Source organism: Callithrix jacchus, chromosome 9, assembly GCF_049354715.1.
Source record: "Callithrix jacchus isolate 240 chromosome 9, calJac240_pri, whole genome shotgun sequence".
NCBI lineage: Eukaryota > Metazoa > Chordata > Mammalia > Primates > Cebidae > Callithrix > Callithrix jacchus.
Genome location: NC_133510.1, coordinates 8,109,794 through 8,137,618, shown reverse-complemented (window position 1 = coordinate 8,137,618; position 27,825 = coordinate 8,109,794). Strand labels below are relative to the sequence as shown.

General features: G+C 38.9%; 1 protein-coding gene across 2 annotated transcripts in view; it reads right to left on the bottom strand.

Moving 5' to 3' along the window:
• RERG (RAS like estrogen regulated growth inhibitor) overlaps positions 1–25,187 on the bottom strand; it is a 118,685-nt gene extending 93,498 nt beyond the window's left edge. For both annotated transcript variants that reach the window (XM_002752202.6, XM_009003288.5), the window contains exons 1-2: positions 24,960–25,187; positions 20,812–20,986 (exon numbers count right to left, since the gene is read on the bottom strand). In XM_002752202.6, coding sequence (XP_002752248.1) covers positions 20,812–20,872 — 61 coding nt within the window. In that variant the 5' untranslated portion in view covers positions 20,873–20,986; positions 24,960–25,187. The remainder of the gene's footprint in view (positions 1–20,811; positions 20,987–24,959) is intronic.
• Between the last annotated feature and the right edge of the window lie 2,638 nt (positions 25,188–27,825).

Sequence of the window (27,825 nt, the reverse complement as noted above, 5' to 3'; positions counted from 1 at the left end):
ATGTTCTAAAGCATTTTCACAGACTATTCCACTTAATGCTTGCAATGACGATCTGAAGCAGGATTTTACTCTCCAAATATTTACCAGGCAACTACAATATGTCAGACAATAACTTAGGAATATTGCAAAGATCAAAATACACACAAATGCCTGTGTTCTGTAACTTACATGGTAATGCACCCAGGAAGCAGAGAAGCCAAGATTTGAATCCAAGACATCTGGCTATTGGACTATAACATGATTATAATTAGCAGGCATCACAAAATACAGTCTCTCTTGGAGACCCATGGGAATCTCATAAATCATAAACAATTGAATGTGAAACAATTGGGAGATGTTTGTGTTCTCGGTCTGATATTACTGGATTCCTAAGACTGAGCTATTCTTGACTGAAATAGTCTGAGCTAGGTCAGAAACTGAAAAGATCTGGCATCTGGAGTGAGCACATATGAGTTCAGGTACTGGCTCTGCCACTTAGAAGGTATATGCTTTGGGTAAGTTAAACCTATCTGAGCCTCGATCTCCTCGCTGGTAAAATACGGAACTGAAACTAACAAGACTTAAGTCATTGCATGTTGGTTAGCTACTGAAGGAGATAGGATAAATAAAATAATCGGTAGAGTGCCTGGTATTGTATAAAGTAAGCCCTTTTTATTATTTGCCTTTATTGGTCTTCAAACCTAGACAATAAAATAAAAGAACCTAATTTAAGTCCTTTTAGGAATGTGAGTCTGGCACTTTATATATACAGAAGGAAGAAGAACTTCAGTCTATAGCCCACCCGTCTTCGGTGTGTGTGCACAGGGGTGGGCAGTGCAGAAAGAAAAGATGGGCTGGGCCCGCATTGCCCAGAGGACCATTCAGCTCAGCCCTCTTGGGTGCTGAGTCTTTTTTGCCCATGGAGACTAGCTCTTTCGTCCTGTGTCAACAGTTTTGCTTCTTGTGGGTCTCGCCCTGTGTCATTCAGGACTCATATAAAGCGAAGATGCCTGAGAATCACCAACTGATTTATCTATGAGGACATTGCCTGGCGTGGCCACTCCACACTTGATGCACTGGTTCTTTCTAGTTCTCTACCTCTGGCTCTGTTTCCTTGTCTCTCCGTTTTTCCTTCTTGTCTCTTGGTGAGGAGGTATGCGCTTATAAATTCACATGTTCAACCTACTGTTAGTGACTTCCTCTGTTTTGTGTACAGCTCTCAATGCACCCCCTTCTTAGTCAAAAGGGGTGCGGAACTCAACTCCATTCAGGCCATACCGCACTCAAGTGATCACTCAATACGATCCTTTAAATGTAGAAATTTACCAGCTATGACTCTTCAGGATGTTGGTCATCTCCATCCATTTGGTGTTCCCTTCTGATTGGAGCTCCATTCCAAGTTTCCAAAGGGTATTTTGAATCTCAGAGTAAGGGGCAAAATGTGTGCACGAGCTCAGAAACTTCACTCCGAGTATCAGAGTGAAGTATCTGAGTATCAGAACTTCACTCTGACATAGAATACGTTGATACTCAGCAGTCTCTTCTTGTAATTTCAGTATACATACGAAATCAAAGCTTCTGGGAGCCACACTCAATTTTTATGTATAAGAATCCAAGTTATCACAAACTTAGTGGTCTACAACAATCAAATTTACTATCATAGAGTTCTGTAGATTAGAAGTACGACACAGGTCATGAGGGTCTCTCTGGAGTCTCTAAAACACGTTCCATTTTCCTGCCTCCTTCACCTTCTAAAAGCCACCTCCATTTCATGGCTAATGATCCTCTTCCTCTGTCCTCAAAACCAGTAACATTACATTTCTGTGACCATTCTTCCTTTGTCACATCTCCCACTGACTTCAGCCTCTGACCTCAGCCTGGCAAGGTTCTTAACTTTTAGGGAATCATGTGATAGGTTGGGCTCACCTGATAATCTAGGGTAACTTCCCTGTCTCAAGGTGCATTGCATCAATCATATCTGCAAAGTCCCTTTTGCCATGTAAAGAAACATACTTATGGGGTCTATAGATTAGAGCATGAACATCTCCGGAGGTCATTAATCTGCCTATCACAGTCTTCTCTTTGGTCCCTAAAGATTCATATCTGTTTCACATGCAAAATAGATTCATCGCAAGGTCCTCAAGATTCTCAACCCACAACAGTGTCTACTCAAAATCCAGAATCTCATCAGCTTAAAAATCACACATCTCATCGTCGACCTTATATAAATCAGGCCTGGGTGAGGCTCCAGGTGGCAACATGAGGTACTCTTTTTCAATGTACATGTTCTGAAATAATTCAGTTGCTACTGTTTCTATGGTTTATACATTTTATCAAATGTTTCCATTTGATGATGACATTTTAGGCATTTTTATCAAAAGGGCCATGAGTGGCTTTTATTTTTTATTTTCTGTGGGTTCTCATATGTCTACTGTGTATCATTTTAATCTTCTATTCTGTGCAACTTTGAGTCTACAGTGGAGGTAGACAAATATTTTCTTTACATACCTATATTCTAGACCAATATTAGCCACGTATGGAGGAAAAAGGTAAACATGGGACTACATATTGAACCCGTTGGTATCACAATGTTTCCCATATGCTTTAAATCTAGAACAATCACAATCCATAGATGGTTTAGGTTCGTATTTTCTAGTATAATAGTTTTAGCCAACATACATATAAACACAGACACAGACACACACACACAAACGCGCGCGCGCACACACACACACACACACACACGCACTCACTCAAATATATGCCTTCATCAAATAATAGCAGGGATTGGAAAATTATATAATTTAATATAGCAGATTCTGCTGCGTCTTTTGGGCCTTAGAAGTTTAGTTTTATTTCTACCTGTATCAATGCACCTTTATAAAAAAAGCATTCCAAGATTAAAATAAATTTCAGATTTCTTGGCAATTGCTTTCTTTTAGTACATTTGCATTTGCTTTTCTATAAAATGAAACTCATTGTAAAAAAATTATTTTACAGTAATTTTTGGGCTATTCAAACCAATACATGTTATAAATAAAACATATACCAAGAACAATACTGTCACTCCACACAAAGTACACAAACTTAGAACAAACTTGGCTGAGCAGACAAAGGTATATAGTAGACTATAATGAATATTCTGTAGATGACCAAGAAAGAAATGTTTATTTACTGAAAACCATGGCAATACTACATTGCATAATTAAAGATAATTTTAAAAATCTTGTTGCATGATACTTTAAAACGTGTTTACAAGAGCTCACGTATTCTTAGTGATGCTTGGCTTGAGGAATTTCTTAATTTGTAGTGAACAAAACTTCCTTTCTATGAATCTGAAAATATGACCTGAGAAAACTATATAGCTATGTGTGCCAATTGTTCATCCAAAAAAGCACCATCATCATGTAATTCTGAATAGTCAATTATAGAATTAAAAAATAGCAACAATAAATGACAGTGGCCCTTGCATTTATAGAAAGCATCATCATTTTAAATAATAGTTATTGACCTAGAAGTCATGAATTATTCAGAGCAGATAAACATCTCTAGTTATCTGTTGGGATCCAATTCTACCCAATCTGCCCTCATATATTGTTTGAAGCCTCCTGGCATTTTGCCCTTTGTAGGGGTTTGATTCTTCCAGTTATTTGGTTCACAAGAACATCTTGTGTTTTAGCGAAGAAAGAAACACCCTCCTATTGTGGATAATAATGAAGAAAATGTCTGCAATCCAATATTTTGAACACGTATCATCATTTTAAAATTCTGACTTGACTATATATTTTCCTTAATGTTGACGTGTTAGGGCTTTTGTGTTTTTAAAGGGCTTCTGAGGTTTGCTTTTGGGGCTATTCCAGGTCAAATTATTAATGTATCCTCCCTTCCCACTGAGGGTAGTTGACACGCTTCACATTTTTTACATATTAAACATTATGCTCTTCGATCTTCCTTTACAATTTCCATCCTCCTCCCTTAACATCTCCTTCACACACTACTGGCCCCTAAAAGCCAAATAAGAGGTTTTAACATGAAATCGTAGGGTGAATTTGGAAAAAAAAATGTATTATTTTTAAAACTGAGTCGACAATATAATGTAAAGCCATAATATCTTTCAGAGTTTAATCACAGTTTCCTCCGTTCTGGTTCCCCAGTTGTTTCCTAGCAATGGTTCAGGTTAAGTGCTTTTCATAGATACCGATTAATTTAAATGAGTATTCCTAAGTAACATGGAAGAGAGGACAAGGGAGGGAGAAGGGAGGAAAATGTTTGTTGAGTGCCTACAGTTGTGCTTGGCATTTTGTTAGAAATTTTCAGAGTACTATAAATCAAATCAGACACTGGAGCCAAATTGCCTGAGTTAAATCCTAGCTCTGCTGAAATCCCATCACTGCCTGTGAGATCTTGGACAACTTATTTTGGACCTCTGCCTTCTCATCTATAAGAACAGGGTGAATGCATAGACTAGTTTTGATCAATTTATGCATTTATATGTGTGAAGTACCACAGCAATGGTTAGCCTATGGTAAATGATATGCAATATTAGCTAATTATTAGGATTGTTAATTACTATTATTATTGTTCTACCTCACTTGGTTTTGGTCCACAAGATTCCTAATATAAGATGGCTGTTTTCATCAGCATGTTACAGCAGAGGAGACTAGGGTTCACCGAAGTTAAATACGCTCATCACTCACACAGTTAATAGGTGGTCTGTCTTACTCCAAACACATGCTCCTGCCAGCAAAGGGAAGTGAGAGCTAATGAGTAAGCTCTGTAAAGCTTTAACAGGACCTTTCCTGTGACGGAATCAGTATCTCAAAAGCCCTTCTTCCTTCTTAATCATCATTTATTTCCTATCCCTTTCTTTCATCACTTTATTGTCCTTTTATTTATTTATGAGACAGAGTCTTGCTCTGTCACTCGGGCTGGAGTGCAGTGGTGGGATCTCGACTCACTGCAACCTCCACCTCCTGGGTTCAAGCAATTCTCCTGCTTCAGCCTCCTGAGTAGCTGGGACACACACCCGCTAATTTGTGTGTGTGTGTGTGTGTGTGGCAGGGTGTGTGTATGTGTGTGTTGTGTGTATTTTTAGTAGAAATGGGGTTTTACCATATTGGCTAGGCTGGTCTTGAACTCCTGACCTTGTGATCTGCCTGCCTCAGCCTCCCAAAGTGCTGGGATTACAGGCTTGAGCCACCATGCCCGGCCTTATTGTCCTTTTAAACATTCTTTTTTACAGTTTCATTGGAATATAATTAATATGTGAAAAACCTGTGTATATTTAATGTTTACAATTTGATGTGTTTGGACATGTACATATATCCATGAATGATACATACCATCACCACAATTAAAAATAATAAAAGTATCCATCACCTTCAAAATTTTCCTTGTGTGCCTTTGCTTTTTGTGTCTGTTTTATATGTCTGCGTGTACGTTAAGAACATTCGACATGAGATCTAACTTCTTAACAAATTTTTAAGTGCACAACACCATATTGTTAATTAAAGGCACTTTGTTGTAAAGCAGAGTATCTAGAACTTATTAATCGTGAATAACTGTAAGTTTGTATTCATTGAACAACGCCCTCTTTCCCTTTATGCCATGCGTGCCAACCACTGTTCTATTTTCTGATTCTATAAGTTTGGCTATTTTATTTGCCTTATATAGGAGGAATCATGCAGTATTGATCCTTCTGTGACTGACTTTTTTCACATCCATGTTCACGCCCATGTTGTTGCAAATGGTAGGATTTCATGCACTCCATGTTTTCTCTATCCATTTTGTATGTCAGTGGGAACATGTGAATTGGCTATTCTGAATAATGCTGTAGTGCGCCCTGAAGTATAGATTTGTCTTTGAGACCCTAATTTCTTTTCTTTTGGGCATATATCCAGGAGCAGAACTGCTGGATCATATGGTAGTTCTAATTTTAAATTTCTGAAGAGCCTCCATATTGTCTTCCATAGTGGTTGCACCATTTTATATTCCCACCAACAGAATACAAGGGTTCTAATTTCTCCATACCCTCACAGCACTTCTTGTCTTTTTGCTGTTGCTGTTGTTGTTGTTTTAATCACAGCCATTCTAACAGTTATGGGGTGATCACTCATTGCAGTTTTGATTTGCATTGCCCTGATTTTTAGTTACATTGAGCACCTATCAAATACCTGCTGGCCATATCTATGTCTTCTTTGGAGAAATGTCTATTTAAACAGTATTCTCATTTTAAAATTTTTTGATTGAGACTTTTGTTTTTGCTTATGCTGTTGAGTTGTAGGAGTGCCACATCTATTCATAAAATTCACCCTTTATCAAATATATGGTTTGCAAATATTCTTTCCCATTTTTGGGTTGCCTTTTCACTGTTGAATGCTTCCTTTGCTGAAGAAGCTTTTGAGTTTGCTGTAGTCTTACTTGTCTATTTTTGCTTTTGTTGTCTGTGCTCTTGGTGACAACTTCATGAAATCATTAAACTCTCAACAAACCAAGTATAGAAGAAATGTGCCTCAATGTAACAAAGACCCTATATGGCAAATCCAAAGCTATCATTATACTCAGTGTTGAAAATCAAAGCTATTTTCCTCACATTAGGAACAAGACAAAATGACCATACTTATGACTTCTATTCAACACAGCACTGGAAGTCCTAACCACAGTAATTAATCAAGAAAAAGAAATAAAAGGCATCCAAGGAAGTAGAAAGAAGTAAAATTACCTCTGCAGATGACATGATCTTATAAATAGCAAACCCTAAAGACTTCACCAAAAACACTCTTAGAACTAATAAATGAATTCAGTAAAGCTGTAGACTACCATTTACGAAATCAACCAACAAAAACCCTTGTATATATGCCAAAAAATTATTCAAAAGAAATTAGGAAACAATCCTATTTACAATCATATCAAAAAGAATAAAAAACTTGGGGAAAACTTAAAAGCTTAACCAAGGAGCCGAAGACTTATCAATTGAGAGCTATAGTGCGTTGATGAAAGACGTGGAAGAAGGTACAAGTAAATGGAAAGACATTTTGTGTTAACAAATTGGAAGACTTATAATGTTAAAATATTCATCCTACACAAAGCAATTTACGTATTCACTGCTATTCCCACCAAAATACAAGTTTTCTGTTTCATAATTCTACAGTTTTTGTGGAACAATAAAAGACCCAGGATAGCCAACACAATTTCAAGTAAGAATGAACCTGTAGGCAACACATTTCTTGATTTTAAACTATATTATGCTATAGTAATCAAAACAGTATCATATTGGCATAAAAACAGCACATAAACCAATGGAACAGAACAGAGAGCCCAGAAATAAATCCACACCTATGGTCAACTGATCTTCAACAAAGGCACCAAGAATACACAATAGAGAAAGGATAGTTTCCGAAACAAATGATGTTGAGAAAACTGACTATTCACGTGCAAAAGGATGAAACTGGACTCCTATTTTATACCATCCAAAAAAACTAAAATGGATTAAAGACTTAAATCTAAAACCTGGAACTGTAAAACCTCTAGCAAAAAAAATAGGGAAAAAGATTCATGATATTGGTCTTATTCTCCTAATTCCAACGTCAATAATGTGTGAATTGCTATGAAGTTAATACAGTTTTGAAATATAATAAGAGGAAAAGCCTTTCCACTCCTTACCATAAAAATCCCACTGAACTTTCAGTATTTCAAACTTACAGCATGCCTCCCTAAAGGCCTCCTCAAGTATTTCTCACTGATTTCTTCCCATTGATTCTGATAGCACTTATGGCCTGACAAATGACTAAAATTTTGTTACATACAATTTAAAGAGCTAAACTGCACAGAACTCAAGATGTAAATTTCTGATAAATAGCTTACCAAATTTCACTTTTTACAAACTCATGATGAGCTCTATCATTTCTTAAAGTCTCTCCTTCTCTATCCTTCCCCAGTTGTCTTTTCAAATAGTCCCTGGGCCTGAATTGAATCAAAAAGCAATAATTCTAGGATCTATAGCTTAATCGTGTACCTACATCAATCTCTCTGTTTTGCTAACGCATTGTGGTCACACAAGATATCATCATTGAGGGAAATTAGGTGTAGAGTACACAGGAACTCTATATTATTTTGCAACTCTGTACAATTATTTTAAATTATTTCAATATAAAAAGTTGTAAAAATCATTTATTCTGCTGAACACATACTGTCACTGGCTGATTTTGAATTGTAAGTTATACATGGTCAGGAAAACACTATGGTCCCCAAGAAAAAGAAAATTTTTACATAGTTCTTTGGACTTCTCCCACAAATTTTAACATTTTATTGGGCTTATACGGGGAGGATGGAAGAAAAGGTGGAAGAATTGGGAACACCATAGGATTCTCATAAATATTTGTAAACTGATAAGTGGGAGACAAAGAAATCGTGGGTTAAATTTGGGGACCTGAACATTTAAATATACTGTGTTCCTGATTTTACCTTTTTTGGAGGACTGCTGAAAAGTACACTCAAGACACAAAATATTTGAATGGAAAAAAATATCCCAGGCTTTGGAACAGATCACTGTTATTCATACTACCATGTGTGGTTGAGTCTTCCTTTAAACCATCAAACTCAACACGTGTTGCCAAATGACCAGGAAGCTGGCTCAGTTGTTAGATTCAGTTGAAATTTATGGGGTTCTTATGCAAAAAGGACTCAATTACTTTTCAGACAAATAGTAACAATTTTTTATTTGCACTTTTTTTGACTTTGCCTCTTAAATAACTGTTTAATGACACAAAACAAGAAATAACTTTTTAAAAGATTTACAAAACAGGAAATGCATCATTGAGAAAAAGATGCTATCTTTGTACCTAAAAGAGTGGAAAGTTATAAACTTTTCTCAACACTGCTGTTCTTTCTATCTACCATTGCGTAAGTTTTATAAATGTCACTGACAAACAGCAATTTAAAATCACTTTTCCAAATACTGGGGAAAGAAAAACGATCTGACTTTAATTTGGTTTTAGTTAAGACTTAACTATATGGAGCAAGCTGTCAATAAGCTCAAAGTTATGAGTTCAACTCCTATACAGCTACTTAGTTTCTATCAGCAGAAAATTGGTAGGTAGCAGGGTCATAGACCACATGTTCAATCCCCAAACACTTACCATGCAATCTAGCTTAGCCCATTCCCACTATTACCAAATAGCTCAAAGTATCATCTTAAAACCAGAGTTCATCCTGTCACAACTGTTGAGGCTTACATTTTACTTTTTAAACAAAATTCACCCTTCTAGGATATAAACGAAAAGTTCTAGTTTTATGAAACCATAGAAAAGCTTCACATGTGCTCTGGCCCACAGAAGTGTTTTTACTCACTTTAGCTTCTCTCTAGAATGTTAGCTTCTCTCTAGAATGTTAGCTTCTCTCTAGAACGTTAGCTTCTCTCTAGAATGTTAGCTTCATCAAGACAGAGAGCTTCTTGTTTTATTACTATAGTGTCAGCACCCCCAACAGGGTCTGGCACTCAATCCACTGAATGTGCAGCTCACAAAAATGTCTAAGCTTTTCTGAAGCCGAAAACACATACCTCAAGTGGAAATCGAGTACTTAGCAAACTTAACGTGTTGATTCCCAAAGCGTGGGACTAGCACCATCAGCATCACCAAAGAACTTGATAGAAATACACATTTTCTGGCCCCACTACAGACCTACTGAATCAGAAACTCTGGAGGTGGGGTCCTGAAACATACATTTTTAAAAAGCCCTGCTGGCGATTCCAAGGCATGGGTAAGTTTGATATCAACTGTTATAATCCAATAAAGAAATAAATTTCCAAACTCAATTGTGGTTTGCAGCAGTGCTAAATCACATAAATTCAACCATTTTATACAAAAGTATTCATACATATCTTGGAATAAATGCCTGGGAAATAAGTTTCTGCATAGACTTGATATTTGGGCCAATAATGGTTGATCACTGTTATGCACTTTCTGTACCAATGTGTCTTGATTCCTAAGAAAAGCATAGGAAAGAGGAAACAAGAGACTTACAAAATACAATAGGAAGCAGGAGATTATAACTGGGAGGCTCCTCCCCAGCTCACCTTTGTTATGGCAAATGTCCTAAACAGAAGTTATTTACTGACCACAGAAGTAATGTGATACTAGTGTTAATGTGCCTACACCAAGAACCAAAGACCTATGTTTTTCTTAACCAGTTGTAAGTTATCCAAAAAGTGACATAATTTCACCGGAATTTCTCATCGTTTTAATGAGCTAAATAACACCAAAGTAGAAAATTCTGTGATTCAATGAGAGTGTCACAAGGGTCTATAATGTTCCAAAACACACATTTCCGGATGATAGAAAGTGGGGAGAGATAATAGATATGCTGGACCCAAAAGGCTCCTGATGCACCAGGAGAATTGATTAAATCTAACAAAATAATACTTAAGAGAATGAAAATAAACATCTATACCTGGGCTAAACATACACACATTGCTCAGGTATAGATCTGGGAAGGTTTGGCTCAGCAATGGCATACATTAAAAAAACAAAACAACAGTCTCCATTTGCAATAAACTCCCCACGAGGCAACATCCTGTTGTCTCTCACACTGAAAACAACAGTGACCTTATGATGCCTCCCCAGAAGCAAAGGATCTAGAGGCAAAACTACAGTTGTGCTCCAATCCGTTCTGGGCACAATACATCTGAAATGTCTTTCATTGATATCAGGTCCATATTTCTTCCTTCCTTTTTTTTTTTTGAAACGGAGTTTCGCTCTTGTTACCCAGGCTGGAGTGCAATGGCGCGATCTCGGCTCACCACAACCTCCGCCTCCTGGGTTCAGACAGTTCTCCTGCCTCAGCCTCCCGAGTAGCTGGGATTACAGGCACGTGCCACCACGCCCAGCTAATTTTTTGTATTTTTAGTGGAGACGGGGTTTCACCATGTTGACCAGGATGGTCTCGATCTCTTGACCTCGTGATCCACCGGCCTCGGCCTCCCAAAGTGCTGGGATTACAGGCGTGAGCCACTGCACCTGGCCTCAGGTCCACATTTCATGGAGGGCACAGTAGAGCGAAAGAGTGAGGATGACACTGTGACCTCACGGGGTAAACCAAGAGGCTCTTTGTAGCTAGGCTATGGAAGAAGAGACTCAGGTATGAGTCAAGGCATGCTGGCTATCTTCAACTCGTGAAGGGCTGTCATAGGAGAGAGATTTATCATGCTGCACGGGACACTGGGGGATAAAGTTAATGTCAATGCCTAGAAGCTACAGAAAAACCTTTGGTTCCAAATAAGGAGAAGCAACAAACAGGAAGAACTGTTGGGATAATTTTATGAGTGAATTTGGCTGGGCTATAATTTATTCAAACACTAATGTAAGCGTTTCGTTGAAGTAGTAAATATCAGTAGACTGATAGTAGTAGAGGAGACTACCCATGATAATACGGGTGGCCTCATCTAGCTCTTGGAAGGCCTTAAGTACAAAGCCTGAGGTTTCCTAGAGCAGTAGAAATTCTGCCTTAAGATTGCAGCATTAACTTCTACCTGAGTTTCCACCCTGCCAACCCTACAGATGTCAGTCTTGCCAGCCGCCACAATCAAAAGAGACAATTCCTTTGAATGAATGAATGAATGAATGAATGTTAGTGTGTGTGTATTCTATTGTTTGTGTTCCCCTGAGGAACCCTGACTGACACAGTTGTACAAAAGTGGATGTGCAAGAATGACCTACTTCCGGGCATGTTGCATTCCTGTCACTGGAGATAATCTTTAAATTCAGGCAAGGAAACCACTTTGGTCATAATAAGGAGACTATTTAAAATATATGACCCTTGATACGATTTTAAAGCACATATACCAAACGAGACAACATAATGTAATTCAATTTTTTCATTCATTTATTAAGACCTAGTATGTGTCAAATACTGTGTGAGGCACTAGAGGTATAATGTTGAAGAGAAGCAGCTACTACTTTGCCTGTTTGGAAGCTACATGGATCCTGTACTATATGCAAGGATACCAGACTAGCTCTTCTGGAACACAAAATCGGTGCTCAACAGATACTTGTTGAATGAACAACTGAATGAATGAATAAATATATATTTTAAGGTTATAGGGAAATATATAAATGCACACACACATATATATATATACATGCATGTACATATGTATTAATTGAGAAATCTATAAAAATTTTTAAATGTTTCAAAGCTTTAATTTTTAGTAAGGATAAGATTTGATTATTAAAACATTGTATAAAAACAACTGTTTCCTTCTCCAATAAGGTGTAAGTCTAAGTTATGGTCTTAAACCCTCCTCTCTCGACTGCCTACTTTACATTATGATACTTAAAAAAATCAACTCAACATCTCTTCACTTGACATATTTAAAACCGAAAATTCCTAAGGCATTGAAACTACAATCTCTGGATATGCTATCACATTCATCCCTTCTAAGCAGTCCATGGAGGAACACAGTCTACTGCTGGACTGAGTGTATTCATCTAGTAGTGGACAGCCAGAGAATTCACCATGCTGCTTCTCCAAACACAAATGCTAAAGAACGTAAGGGGAAGAAATGGATGCAGATCAATTATAAGAGAATCTTAGTATTAAGTCCACATGTGTATCAGACTTGTAATTTTTCTTTCTTTCTTTTTTTTTTTTTTTGAGGCGGAGTTTCGCTCTTGTTACACAGGCTGGAGTGCGATCTCAGCTCACCGCAACCTCCACCTCCTGGGTTCGGGCAATTCTCCTGCCTCAGCCTCCTGAGTAGCTGGGATTACAGGCATGCGCCACCATGCCCAGCTAATTTTTTGTATTTTTAGTAGAGACCGGGTTTCACCATGTTGACCAGGATGGTCTCGATCTCTTGACCTTGTGATCCACCCGCCTCGGCCTCCCAAAGTGCTGGGATTACAGGCATGAGCCACCGCGCCTGGCCCCAGACTTGTAATTTTTCAAAGTGCTTTCAATGCCATGATTTCATTTTATCCTACCAGCATCCTGTAAAAACTAAAAAAGAACAAATTAATGTATCATTGGACGGCTGAATAGAAGGAGAAAAGGATGAAATTAAAGTGAGGTGTTTAACCCCAGTCTTTACAGTCAGTGCGTGCTTTTTTATTATTAGATGGTAATGATAGGACATAGTGTAATGTAGGCTATTTAGATAACAGCGAGAAACATATTCTTCAGCAAAAGATGATTCATCAGGATTTTTTTTTTACATTTGATCCAAGATTGTAAGAAATAGAATACTGTATTATAGGAGAACACTGTTTTATATAAGAAGGTGCTGAGAATTTTGGCTATTTTGGTTGATAACACACCTGGTACTCCCAGGGACCTTTGCTATGCATTGGTTATTTATTGGTTACTGTGGATTTCTTATAAAAACAAAGCCCATCAGGTTTTACAAAGTCTGTATTATAAAATGTTAATGGTCATCTCATTTCCTGACATAAAATATCTGAGAAGAAGTGGAAAATAACTGAACGATGCAAAATGAAAACCTTTGATAGCAAAGTTGCAAGAGCTTTGCATTGAGCCACAGGCTTGAATTCTAGACCTGGCTCTAGCACCAACAAGCTGGGTGATCTCGCTAAGGATCTCTCTCTCACATGTACCTCTCATCTATATGGATAAGCTTTACATATTTGTTTATTCATGCTGAAATTATCTATTTCAGACTGCCTTGTCTTTACAATATAGCAACTCATTTTCCACGGGATGGAAGAAATTTATGGCTGTTTTTCTGAAACCACATCAATTTTCAAAGGCAGCTGTAGCAACAGACATGCATTTGCACTGGAATTTTGGCTTCAAGGCCAGAACCACCTTGAAAATCTGGCTGATTTCCCCAACCCCATAAGTTGGAGAAATACCAGGAATAAAAAGGGGAATTTCAAGGATGATTAAAAATTTTCTTCCCTCCACTTAAAGTTAGTCTTTTCAAGTTGCCAAGAAAAAAGTCAAGATCAAAATTGAATTAATAGACAGTTGGTATTTAACTACAGAAACATTTCAATGAATAAATTAGCCATTAGTTTAAAGTAAAGGACAATTGAATTTTAACAATATATTCCAATAAAAAAGCAAGAACAGAGATCCGTCCTTTTGGCTTTGAAAAATAATTCTTGATTTTGTTTTGTTTTGTTTTCCAGTATTGTTTTCCCCCTAATTATATTTTGCTTAAGAGAAGAGCCTTAACTAAGAATTGGTCATTGTCAACAGGCAAAGTCCTTAACACCCACCAATAACAATTAATTTTCATTTTTTTTCTAGTTTTTTGTTTACTTTTATTTTCCTATGCCCTCTTGAAGCACCATCTCCCTTTTTGCTTCCTGGGCATGCAAGAAATGTCAGCAGTGAATTATAAATTGCACAGAGGTCTGCCTTTTATACACATACATAGGCATACACCTACAATTTGAAAACGCTGTTTCATTGGTCTTGGGGTGGAAAAAAACGAATTACAATGGACTCATCTAGACTGCTTGCCTCTTTTCTGTTTTGCAGGTAAAGGAAGATATAAACATTGGAAAGCCACAGGTAACCAGAACACTGTGTTTTAGGACAACAGAGAGACTTCTTTTTATTAACCTCACCCAAATTTGTCTCAAAATCACCTCCTTCCCTTTGGTCCAATCCATTAAAAACCAATTATTCTTCTAACCACCAACTACACAAGGAACCAATAGGCCTCATTTCTGGTAATCCTTCAATTTCATAAACCAACTAGGGAAAGCTTCTTTACATACACACGTGTGCTAAGGAGCCATGCAGGCTCTGCATCCCCATGGGCAGAAGGACACGTAATCTGTCCCTCTTCTCACCTTGATTAATGTTTTTAGCAAATTTACCATAAAGATTATATAATCTTATGTCTGCATGCCCATGTTTACTGCAGAATTTTTCACAATAGCTAAGATGTGAAAACAACCTAGTGCCCATCAATGGATGAATTTTAAAATGTCATTATATATATATATGTATATATATATATATATGTATATATGTGTATGTGTGTGTGTGCACGTGTGTGTGTAAATTATATATATATAAAATTTACACACACACGTGCACACACCCCACACTATGGAATGCTATTCATCCTTAAAAAGGCAGAAAATTCTATAATTTCCAACAACATAGATGAACATAGAGGAAATTATGCTAAGTGAAATAAGTCTGGTCCGGAGAGAAAAATACCATATGATCTCACGGATAAGTGGAATCTAAAAAAGTTGAACTCAAAGATACAGGGAGTGGAATGGTGGTTAACATCACTGGGAGGGGTGTCAAGGACAAAACAGAGGCATTGGTCAAAGGGTACAAAGTTTCAGTTGCACAGGAGTAAGTTCTGGTGTTCTATTACACAGCATGGTGACTATAGTTCATAATAATGCACTGTACATTTCAAAATTGTTAACAGAGAGGATTTCAAATATTCTCACCACAAACAAATGACAGTTGAGGGGATGGATATGCTAATCTGCCTGGTGTGATCATTCCATAGTGCATATATGTATCAAAACATCACATTATGTCACATAAATATTTACAGTTTTATTTGTCAACTAAAAATAAAACAAAAAACCTTGATTGATGGTGGAAAATATGTAAAATCTTAGAAAATAATGCTCCAAAATTTAATGGCCAGTTGGGTCCTTAAGGAGGTAAAAACCGAGATACAGGGTTGCTGTCAGTTTCACATTCACGAGCTATGCACAGCTGAGGCTATTTCTTTTACATGTGGTCCTTAAGTAGACCTGAAACCTACATGATATTAGAGCCACAAATCAACTTGCTATATCTTCCTGAAAAGTCCATTTTAGTCACTGAGTTTCAGAGAAAATTGTTTTCATGTTTAAACAAACAGACATATTAGGGATTAATAGTAAGTTTTGCACACATTTTATATAACTATGAAACATGCAAAATACTTACATGATTATGAGATGCTTACATACCCTAACCCCCTAGATCTTTCTTTCTTCTATCAGAAGTACTTTGAAAACAATGTATAAAAAGTATCACACTGTGTCATTAAGTCTGAAGAAGAGGGAACATTGGTATATAGCTATTTGAGGAGAGGAAAAGTTCTAAAACACAAAAGATTCGTTCTAGAGCATGAAAAAACCAACCTACCCAAGATGCTACTGACATTTCTATTTTTTATTTCATATGTATGCGATCTCATAAATACATCTCAGCCTGAAGCACTTATATATTTTAAAGCAGCTTTGGTGGTTATTTTAAAAGTCACATTTAAAATGAGAATACTCCCTGTCCTACTTAAATATAGGATGAAAAGAGCTTTAAAAGCTTTAAAACTTTTCTATAATTGACAGGAAAAAAGCAGGCAAGAAAAAGAACAAAAAATACAACCAAAAATCACTTCTCTTTGTACCACAGGAAAAAAAATATCATGAGCTTGTTTGTTTTCAGCACCCGGTTTAGAGCCCAGCAATCTGAGTCTATGAACTTACGCCTTCATGGATGAGTGCACCAATTGGCTTTTGAATTACCGGATAGCATTACTCAATTAACTTTAAGACTAGCCCTTTCAAGCAATATACTTAGCTGTGGCACACAATATTTCGGTTCTAAAATGAGAATGTCAACTGTGAAACTAAATTTGCAATTTCAGTTGTTTCTCTATCAGCCCCCTCCCACACTTACTACAAATTTGAATACTACAACTACAAGAAGCGTTTAAATTAAAATGTGTGCATTCGAGGCTTATTGGCAAGTCTTATCACTTTAATTACTTGGAGCTTGTCAAAATATAGGCGGGTGCACACAAGTAGGGAAATCTGTGCCCTGCATGCCACATTATTAATGCTTCACCCTTAGCCAATGAAAGTAAATGTTTACCTGGCGGGGGCAAGAAAAGATAGAAAGGGCTGGGAAATCATGACCCTACACTATGCAGCACCCCCACAGAGTTCAGTGTACTGTCCCTATGACAGCAAGGTCACTTGAAGACAGAACTGCAAGATAAAATTAGAAGGAACAAGAATTTCCCCAATACAGCAGACCATGTAAATACTTATATATTACACACACGTGCATGCATGTACACGCGTCCCTCACATGTTTTATCAGTGCTCCTTAGTGATTAGCACTATTAGATTTTGCTTCTGTTGACATCTCTGTGGTCAAACTGTCAATAAAAGAGTTCTGGTAAGTGTTCAATTCTGTTTTAAATAAAGAGGGTGTATCTATCACCTGGATTAGGAAGCCATCTACCACATACCAGAAGCACTTTCAAATTTAAAGGTGTTAATTTATTGATGGCACTGATATATTTCTGGACTTTTACAAGATTGAATATAAGCCATAAGAAGTATTGTGACAATCGTCAGTGGTCAAGCTGTAATTGACATTAACCAGGCTTTGGGTTCAAGAAAGAGAAAAACAGAGAAAGTGAGTGAGAGTGTGTGTGTGTGTTTTTGTGTGTGTATGTGTGTGTGGTGTGTGTGCTTTCAGGGTATGCTGAGCAAGGATGTAGAGTTTTTACCTTATAATCTGTCTGACTTAGTGAAAACCAAAATACTCACTTGAATGCAAGTATATCTTTAACTGTATGTTTTCACTGTGGAACTTAGAAATTTAAAAAGCATTCCTTAACAAATTATAATCATATAATCTAATTTTGAGCATTTGCAATGTGCCAGAACTGTTCTGAAACACTTGTATGTAATAACACATTCAATCCGAGTAACAACTGAGGTGCTATCAAATTTTTTTCATAGTTGAAGAAATTGACAGGTTAAGTAACTTGCCAAAATTGCCAAGTTCACAGGGCTAATGAAAGCTCATACTCTTGGCTCCAAGCTATGGGACTCCTTGTTAGCAAATGGGCAATATGGTCTTATTGATCCCCAATTCCTGCTGGTATGAAGTGTGGGGGAAAAGAGAGGGAAGAAGTAAGACTTGAAGCCTCTGAAGCAATTCAGTAGGAATAATTTCTTGCAGACTTAAGCAAAAATTACCTGTAAGACTAATATAGTCTCTGCAGTAGAAAGATGAATACATGGTATAATGATGAGGCAGAGACATCAAATAACCATATTCACAAAGAAGTAGAATCAACATAAATTCAATATTGTTGGAGTCTATTTTCAAAATTGGTACATATGAGCCAGGCATGGTGACACACACCTGTAGCCCTAGGTACTGGGGAGGCTGAGCTGGGAGGATCCCTTGAGCTCAGGAGTTGGAGGCTGCAGTGAGCTATGATCATGCCACGACACTCCAGCCTGAGTGACAGAACCCTGTGTCTTAAAATAAAATTGGTAGATACGAAGTAGTCTGTGGTGGTTTTCAGTGAACTGTGGGAAAAGGTTTCACAATTGTCACCCATGCATCAGTCAAACCAGTGCTACCTTTAAAATGTGAGGCGCAGTTACAGTTCCCAGAAAAATAATTCAGTCCTGACATAGGAAAACACTGTCTGTTTATAGATGACAGACAAAAAGGCAATTGTTAAAGCTATGTAGTCTATCATTGTCATTTTCACCTAAATGAAAATAAACACTAATGGTGGAATGTATTCAAGGTGAATACAGAAAACAATCCAAAGATTGGAATTTTACAGTTGGAAAGAAACTTAGTGAGCAATTTCAACCTGTACATTTTACATAAAATTAAGTTCAGTAGAATTTGATCTCCGTGTGCCGGTGTTATCTTCAGCTCTGGGTGTGAGCAGCACGTCTAGGGTCAGTGTATGGAGTAAGGACACAAGAGGATGATATATACAACCCTGGAAGCTTCAACTCTGAGCAGTGGACAGACCAAGAGAAAACCCATGAAAACAGCTGGTAAGGAGCAACGGAAAGACAGCAGCAAAGCCAAAGAGTGTGATGTCATGGGAGCCTGGGAAGGAAGGCATTTTAGGAAAGAATAAGCATCTGCGTGATGACAGAAGGAAGTCTAAGATCAGAACTGAAAGATGATCATTAGATGTGTTGGTTATTGTTAGGTAGTGACCTTAGCAAAAGCAGTTTCAGTAGCATGGTTAGAATGGAAGACGGCCATGTTTTAAGCAGTGAATGGGAGAGTAAAAAAAGATAGGATAGCAAAGGAAGAATCCATATTCAATAAGCTTGAAAAAAAGAAAAAGATGAAGCGGTGGACAAAAAAATGCGTAAGGTGGGAATGAGATGAATAATTGAAACCATGTGGGGAAAGACAATGAAACAGGGATCTCTGAAGCATGGGCCTCGATAGGAGACACCCAGCTTGCTCCGAGATCATGAAGGTAGGAAATGGATGGACACGCAAACAGCTACGTGGTTCTCTCAGCTGAGTTTTCACTTTTATGTTTGACTTTTTAAATCGCATGTAGTTTATTTTAACAAATGATACAAGGTTTTGAAAAATCCCCTTCCCTTAGTGCTCACAGTAAGTCTGGAATGAAGGAATAAATGGTCAGCCTCAAGCCTAGCTAGACCCGGCACTCACAAGGAGTTAGACAAGCTTTTGCTGGCAGTGCACACCTCCTCCCACACTCCCTTCCCTCCATCCTCCACTCACAGGAATCATTTCCTCATTCTCGGGATCCTTCCACCAGCTACAGAAATCAGGTTCTCACGCCATGAGGAAACGCTCAGGAGATTAACAGGGAGGAGTTTAACTATCTTCAATCTCATGAAGGCTGGCAGCTTCTTAGCCTTGCCAACTATCTATTTTCCTTGTGTGGTTTCTGCCAGAGGCAAGAGCAGACAGCAAACAGAAGAAAAGGGTGGTAGCAGGAAAAAGTCCTCTTGAGAAAATTAAAAAGAAAAAGAAGAGACAAAGACTTAGAAGAGGGAAGATTACTGCTGAAATTAAACCAGACAGCAGATTAGAAAAGAAAGGTTGCTCACAGAATTAACAAGCGATTATGTGTATTTGTCTAAGATTTTGTGCATTACCTAATGTATTGGATTATACAGTTTATTTCCAAACAGGTTTCCCTCTACAAACATGTACCTACCAGATAATCTGCTTGAGTCCTTTCCTGGGAACAAAAAGCTCTGTGTACAGTTAATTATGATTCCTTCTTCCAGTAAGAGACTAAGGCAAGAGGTTGCCCTGAGAAGCCATGCTGCCCTAATATTTTGGCAACGTTGACTTTGGAATTCTTGAGTTATAAAATCTAAGGTATAATTTTCAAATTAGATATTAGGTAGTTTTCACTTCCACCATTTCACCCTTAATCTTAAAGGTCTGCTAGCGGTTTCTCAGATGGGGAACAAATGTCTCTGAATGACTGGTGTTAGCCAGAACTTGCTAATTTAAATCCACTGCAGAGGCACTGGCAATAGCTGTCTTGCTTGAGGGCATGCCCTCCTAAAGTTTCAGGAATCCTCTCAGAACGTTCAAGTGTCAGACAATAACGCAATTCTGTTTCTGATAAAGCTATATTCGCTTAAGCACGTTTGAAGCACCTAACCCATGCTTGACACTGGACTGTTTGCTGGGAATATCAAAATGAATGAGATGCAAAATCAGTCCCTCAAGATCTCATACATAGAAAAGAACAAATATATTTTTAAATTTCCATCATCTGATTTCTTTGGAGGTTGTTAAAAATCAGAATGCAAAGATTGCTGATATATCCATTGTCTTGTGTGTTATCAGCAAAGCTATTTCAATATAAATAAGCAAAAGGATACACAACAGCCTATCATGCAAAATAAAAGTTCTAGATAACGAGACTTTATCTAAAAGAGTAACAAATGAGAATAGGAGAAATGTCAACTACTCACCTGTCCAATCTCAAGAGACAGTAATACACACACACACACACACACACACACACACACACACACAAAACAACCACAATAAAGATCTTACCTGACTTGCCCACACCTGCTCTCCCAAATATTGCCAATTTGACCTCCGCACTTTTAGCCATGACGGATGTTGGTAGACAATTTGCTATTGTTCAAACTAAAGCACTGAGCGAATCTTTTTGGTTCCAGTCTTTGGATTCACCATATCATCGTAAATCTTGGAAGAGTCCACAATCCTTAAACAAAAGAAATTTGGGTTCATAAGTGACTGGAAAATGAATTAATATTTATCGAGCATATACTACACGCCAGCCACCATTCACTTCCTCCACATTTTCCGGTTTGATCTTTACCAGCATCCTGAGAGGAGGCTGTGGCAGCTCACTGTAAATGATTGAGCTAATAAATGGTAAATTCAGGACTTGAATTTGGATCTGATTGGTACTAAAACATGCATTATCACACACAATAGCATTTCTTTATATATGCATATATATTATTGTACTTTATATACAATAATATAATATACTTATTTCTTTATATACAATAATATATATATATTATTGCACTTCAGGTTCTGGGGTACAGGTGCAGAACATGCAGGATTGTTGCATAGGTACATACATGGCAATGTGGTTTGCTGCCTCCATCTCCGTCACCAATATCTGGCATTTCTCCCCATGTTATCCCTCCCCAACTCCCTACCCTCACTGTCCCTCCTGTATTTCCCCTGCCAACAGACCCCAGTGTGTGATGCTCCCCTCCCTGTGTCCATGTGTTTTCATTGTTCAACATCCACCTATGAGTGAGAACATACAGTGTTTGTTTTTCTGTTCTTGTGTCAGTTTGCTGAGAATGATGGTTTTCAGATTCATCCATGTCCCTACAAAGGACATGAACTCATCGTTGTTTATGGCTGCATAGTCTTCCATTTCTAAAGTACTTCCTCAAGAATTTGTTTTATGAAGGTATTGATTCTTTGTAGTAATTGAATACACGCATTTACTGTCTGTCTTTACACATTCAGTGTACAAACATATGCAATGGGGCAATGGAGAGAGTCACTTTTGAGCCTCTTCATGTCTCTTTGGGTTGAATAATAGATATTCACGTTAGTCAACTCCACTGCAACACGATTCCATTTTGCATCTCAAAGTTAAATTTTATCTCGATTCACAATCACATGATGAAGTCATGTGACAGATACAGATACACATTTTCTAGGAATCAAAACATAATATGTAAATTATATTTTTATATTTTGCTGGGCACCATGCCCTGGTACACAAAAGATAAATCCCATGCTCCAAGTTATTATTCCTTTTCTATGATGACTTAAAGTAAATTAGTTTACAGTGCTATCTTAAAACTTGGGAAAAATCATTACGTGCAAAGGAAGCACAAATTCCTTAGCTTGGTGCTTTAGGAATGGCATCCAGGTTCTTAGCACCACAGAAATGTAAATTTGGAAAGAGCTCTGGTGGTGGTGAGGCTGGGATGGGGGTCATCTCAGATAATCTTCTAGCAAGAATCTTTTCCGAGGACATAGTCCATGCCTGACCTACCGCTTCCAGGTATGAAAGGAGAGCTCATTACTTCTGCAAGCTGCTTCATTTCTCCAATTAGGAGAAACAGTCTTTCTAATATTGAGCTCTGCTCTCTCTCCCAGGGGCTTCTAGTCCTTTGTCCTGGTTTTTCTCTATGAAATAACTAAAAACATTCAACCTTTTCTTTCACTCAGAACTGTTCAAGGATCCTAGCGTCTAGTAGGACCCTTTGCTTCATCCTAGGCTTTTTTCTAGGAACATGAGGCCCAGCCTGTCCACTTGTTCTTCCCGGAATGTATACTCTTGGTTATGATTTTTTGACCTTCACTCCCTTTTTCATCGTGTGCATTGCCTCCTCAACGTCTTAATCTCTCTAAAAACGTGGTGTCCACTGCATTTCAGTTTGAGACGTGACCTGACAAACTGACCCGGTGTAAACTCCCTGAGATTTTCACCATCATTAATCTGCACACCATGGTTGTACTGTAGCACAGCCAATCACATTAAGCCTCACGTCTTTTACAAGGGCTGCAGGCCCCTCATTCTGAACTTTTGCAATCAATGGCTTAAACCTAAATACAACACTGCACTTTTACCCGTGTTAAACTTAATCTCCTCAGTCTTTGTCATTCATTCAGTTTGTCAGTCTGCAAAAATGTTTTAAACACAAATATGTATCTAAATGTGTTAACTGTTCCTGCTAGACTTTTTCCATCTATAAATTTCTACAAAGAGCTTGAGAGAGAGAGGAAAAAAAAGTGAAAATCCCTCTGAAAAAGTATTTCTACAAAGACATTAACATGTAATTGTTTTCTTATTTGTGTATTTAAGCTATCCTCCTGTACCTAACAAGGTTTTGTATTTTTTGATTTTCAAAGTGCCAGAGCTTCCTCTGAAGGAAGGAAAACTCAACATTAACATTAGCTGTTGCTTACTTCATCCTCAATAATGAAAAATGTCTAAGTAATCATTAATAAAAAAACCAGAAGCTTAAACATCTGCATTCTGTCCAGTCCCATATTTTTGGCTAACGATAAAAAGATGTCCTTAACTGTCCCTTTAGATGCATTCATTAAGAAAAGGCCCCTATGTTTTTAAGGTTCAGTGCCTCATCACAGAAGCCTAATATATGCAGATATATTAACTGTTTTAATTATAAATGAGAAGGGGGTGCTGGCAAGTATTTCTTTGAAACATTGAACGTGCAAGTGTCTGGAGCTAGCATAAACAATAATTTTCTATTTCGTGCAAAACTGTTCATACCCATGGATATAAAATGCAAGTAATTATCTGTCTGATTAATGTTTCATGAAAGTAGCCATCAAATGGGATTTAAAAAAAATGACAAGTCGCATATTTTAGTAACTCCCAAATGGCCTTAAAGGCATAGGAATTTCACATAAGAAAGAGAAATTGTGTGGGCTGTTTTTTCCATTTATAACCTAATAACGATACAGCTGGTTATTGTCAACCTTATGTTATGTTTAGAAAAATCACTTAACGGAAGACACAAAACTGACATAAGTTCTTCAACATTTTATTTCTCACATGAAAATGTGAAAAGTTACACCTGACAAGATGAAAAACAAAAACAGATTTGTAAATTGTTGTAATAAGTAAACTTGCCAAGTCTGAGAGCTTCCATACATGGGCCTAAGAAGATGCATTTGTTCTCATGTTCTACTGAACTATTCTGAGTAGGGCTGAAATTTGCCATTCACTTTTTATGTGGATGGTGTTTTATTAGGACCAAAAAAAATCTCAGCTCCTATCACTTCTAAAGGTAGAGTCATACCTAAATATTTAGTTTGAAGGTGTAAGGCTTTTTTTTCCTAAACATAAATTAAAGGAAAAAAGAAACATACTAGCCTCCAGATCGTGTATTATTAGTAATGCACTGATTGATTTATTCCACACATACGCTATGAACATACAAATAAAGGTAGTTCCCTTTGAAAAGCTTACACTCTGTTAGACCTATGATCACTGTAACTTTATTTACTTATTTATTGAAAGAAAGTTTTCATTCCTCATAAATCATTCTCAAGACTGTATTTATCAAGGTTCATGCTTTCTACTTCCTCTTGGGGGTGGGGGAAGCAAGCATCTTTATAAGGTAACCATGCTTGGAACTTCAATTTTCATGCGCTCATCAGAATCAAGTGTAGCTATTTAGGGAAGCAAAGACCCGAGTCTAGTCCTGGAAATGAGATTATCTTCTTTTTCGGCCTCCCCTTCTCTGGTTGTGAAATCAAGTTTTCCTGGTCTCATTGCTAGGAATTCTCTCTCTTCTTATCACTACGCAGTACCCACAGCAAACCAGGATAATTGTATAAGCCCCTTGGCTATATAATGTTGCTCTGAAATCAACAGGTATCTTGCAATGATAAACGAACCCATTGTGGACTGCAGGTCACTTGCTTTCAGGCCAGGGAGAAAATGCAGCCTAAAAGGGCATTTCCCTCTCGGCTAGGACAGTCCTGCCAAGCCCCGCTGCTGGTATTCACACTCCCTCTCAGCGAACCCCAGAGCCGCCCTGCGAGCAGGGACCCGGTGACCAGCAGGACAGACTCAGAGGCCCAGCGCGCTCAGGGGCTTGGAAAGGGTCTGCAGGAAGTCGCCCCGAAAGAGCCACCTGGACACGTGCGTGCGTGACACTCACCTGTTCACACTCTCCAGGCCAGGAGAGCCGCGGTCCTCTGCAAGTTCGGAGTCGGTCCCCCGAGATCGCGAAGCCCTCCCACGCTGCGCGGCCCAGGCTTCGGGTTCCGTTTCCGAGTTGCTGGGCTGCGATCGTGGGTGGGACCCGGTGGGGGTCTCCTCACTCGCGCTCGCTCCGACTAGCGGCCGAGGGGCTGCTGCAGGACGCGAGCTGCGCCCGCCGAAGGCCGCTGAGCTCCGCAGCCGGGATGCTGCAGTGCGGCGCTGCGGCGCCCCCTACCGGGGTCGGGGGCAGGCTCCTCCCGCCGCGCTGCCTCCCAGGCCTGCGAGCTTTGGGTCTTCAACGTGCTGCACCCAAGACGGACTTCCCCTTCTTTATTGCTCAGTTCCAGGCCTCTAGGCTCTTCTCAGCGAAGGGCGGCTCTCCTCGGTTAAAAGCATCACAACGTGGTGTTTTCGACCTGTTACTTCAGATGATCCTCACAATATCGCTTTGAAGTGTCTTTAATTATCTCCATGATACCCGAGAGGAAACTCAAGGAAAAGGTAATTAATGCAAGGCTAGTAAATACAGGGCTGGAATGAAATCCAGCCGGGATCGGAAGCTGAGAGATGCTAGGAAAACAACAACAACAACACGGAATTCGATTGAAATTCTCTTCATATATTTGAGAAAGTTCCAAAACACTCTTGTCCTCCTTACAAGATGGGCATTTACAGAATTTGCATTTCAGTCCCACTCCATTATGCTCAGACCCTAACAAAGACAATTAACATGCGAGCTGTGCCAAACCTGCTTTCATGTCCCCCATCTGACTTGATTTTTACACCCTCTCTTGATGGAGACACTAGAATTATCATTATCAGCCTTTCACAGACGAGGAGGTGAGCTTCAGAAAAGTTAAATGATCTCCCCAAAACTGACACTTCTGAGCAAGGAAGCTGGAAACAACTATGTTACCGTTTTTCCCTTTTAAATCTGGGTGTTCTTACCAAGATACCAAGCGGCTTCCAGAAAACCAGTGTTACACAGAACAGACAGGGGCCTAGGGCAAAGTGAACGATCTGCAGAATGTCATCTGTGAAAGGGAGGTAACCATGGAGGCGATTTCCAGAGCCCAGGCTGACCTGGAAAGCCACTGCAGCCGCGAGTGGATGGCTGAATGGAACAGCTAGATCTGTGACAAAAGGAGGCGTTGCCTAGCTGAGCAGGAGTTGTCTGCTGGTCCTTTGAGAAAGCTCAGACGTTGTATGGTGGTTTATGAGCTTCCCGATCACTGATTTATCCCTTCCTCCACACCCACACATCTGATTAGATGCCTGCGTCCCTATCTCACAGGACCCTGTGATCTTACCATTGTGTTTGTGTTGTACTCATTTCTGCTCCTCAGTCCTCTCCATCACACTGTGAACTCCCAGAAGCCAGGAACGTAGCATGTGTGACTATGTATTCCCAGCATCCACCATACAGTGTGTTTACGTACAGCCTGGCATAGAGCAGGTGGTTAAAGAGTAGCTACTGAATTAAATGAATTAAAATAAAGAAGAAGTTGTGATAGGATATATTTGAGGTTTTTTTACATACTGAATTTAGGATAGACCATCTGCAAGAAATGGAATGTGTGGGGCTGACATTTAAGAAAAAGACCTGGAAAAGAGATTTTGAGTGTCGTAGCATGCAGGAGATCTTTGAAGTCTGGGACAAGATAAGAATTGCCCAGATTGATTATATAGAATCTTACAGAATTCCAATTACATGGAATTGTGTGGCATCGAGGTGTTCAGGCTTCACATGCTACCTTCTTACCCCATTAAATCTTATGCTCAGGGCAAGATCTAATAAAAAATATCTGTGACGCTGTATCTATAATTATCCCATTTACAGAAACTTGAGTTGGAATTTCCACTTTGCCACTCTTATTTAATAAGTTATTGACCAGCCTGGCCAACATGGTAGAAACATTATCTCTACCAAAAATACAAAAAAAAAAAAAAAAAAAAAAAAATTAACCACACATGGTGCTGTGTGCCTGTAATCCCAGCACTTTGGAAGACGGATGTGGGTGGATTGCCTGAGGTCAGGAGTTTGAGACCAACCTGGCCAACATGGTGAGAGTTTTACTACTAAAAATACAAAAATGAGCCAGGCGTGGTGGCAGGCACCTGTAGTCCCAGGTACTCTAGAGGCTGAGGCAGGATAATCGCTTGAACCCCGGAGGTGGTACTTGCAGTACTGCACCAGGGCACTCCAGCCCGAACGACTAAGTGAGACTCTGTCTCAGAAAAAAAAAAACAGTTTTCGAAGAGGGCCCAAGCCAGGTCCCATCTGTAGCAGTTCTTTTGGAACTTGCCTATGAAACTGATTCTCTTCATTTTCATTCTCCTGTTTAGTTCATATAAGACAGCACTCTTCTCACAACTAGGGAGGCATTGGCACACACACCTGCAGTTCTGGAGGTGCTGCTCTAGGAGAGATGAAGTGGCTGTCTTGGAGCCTGACACCCACTCTGTTATATCTTCCGTATGTATCCTGTATTCTGCGGGCTGCTTCCTTTGTCCTGAAAGCAGCAAAAAGAGGCATTCTCCTTGTGCTGTCTGCCTCATGGACCAGCAGGAGGGGCAGAGGACACTTTGTACTTATGGTTCCATGATATACGTCTGCTGGGCAAGAATGGCGCGGTGGCTCAAGCCTGTAATCCCAGCACTTTGGGAGGCCGAGGCGGGTGGATCACGAGGTCAAGAGATTGAGACCATCCTGGTCAACATGGTGAAACCCCGTCTCCACTAAAAATACAAAAAATTAGCTGGGCGTGGTGGCGCGTGCCTGTAATCCCAGCTACTCAGGAGGCTGAGGCAGGAGAATTGCC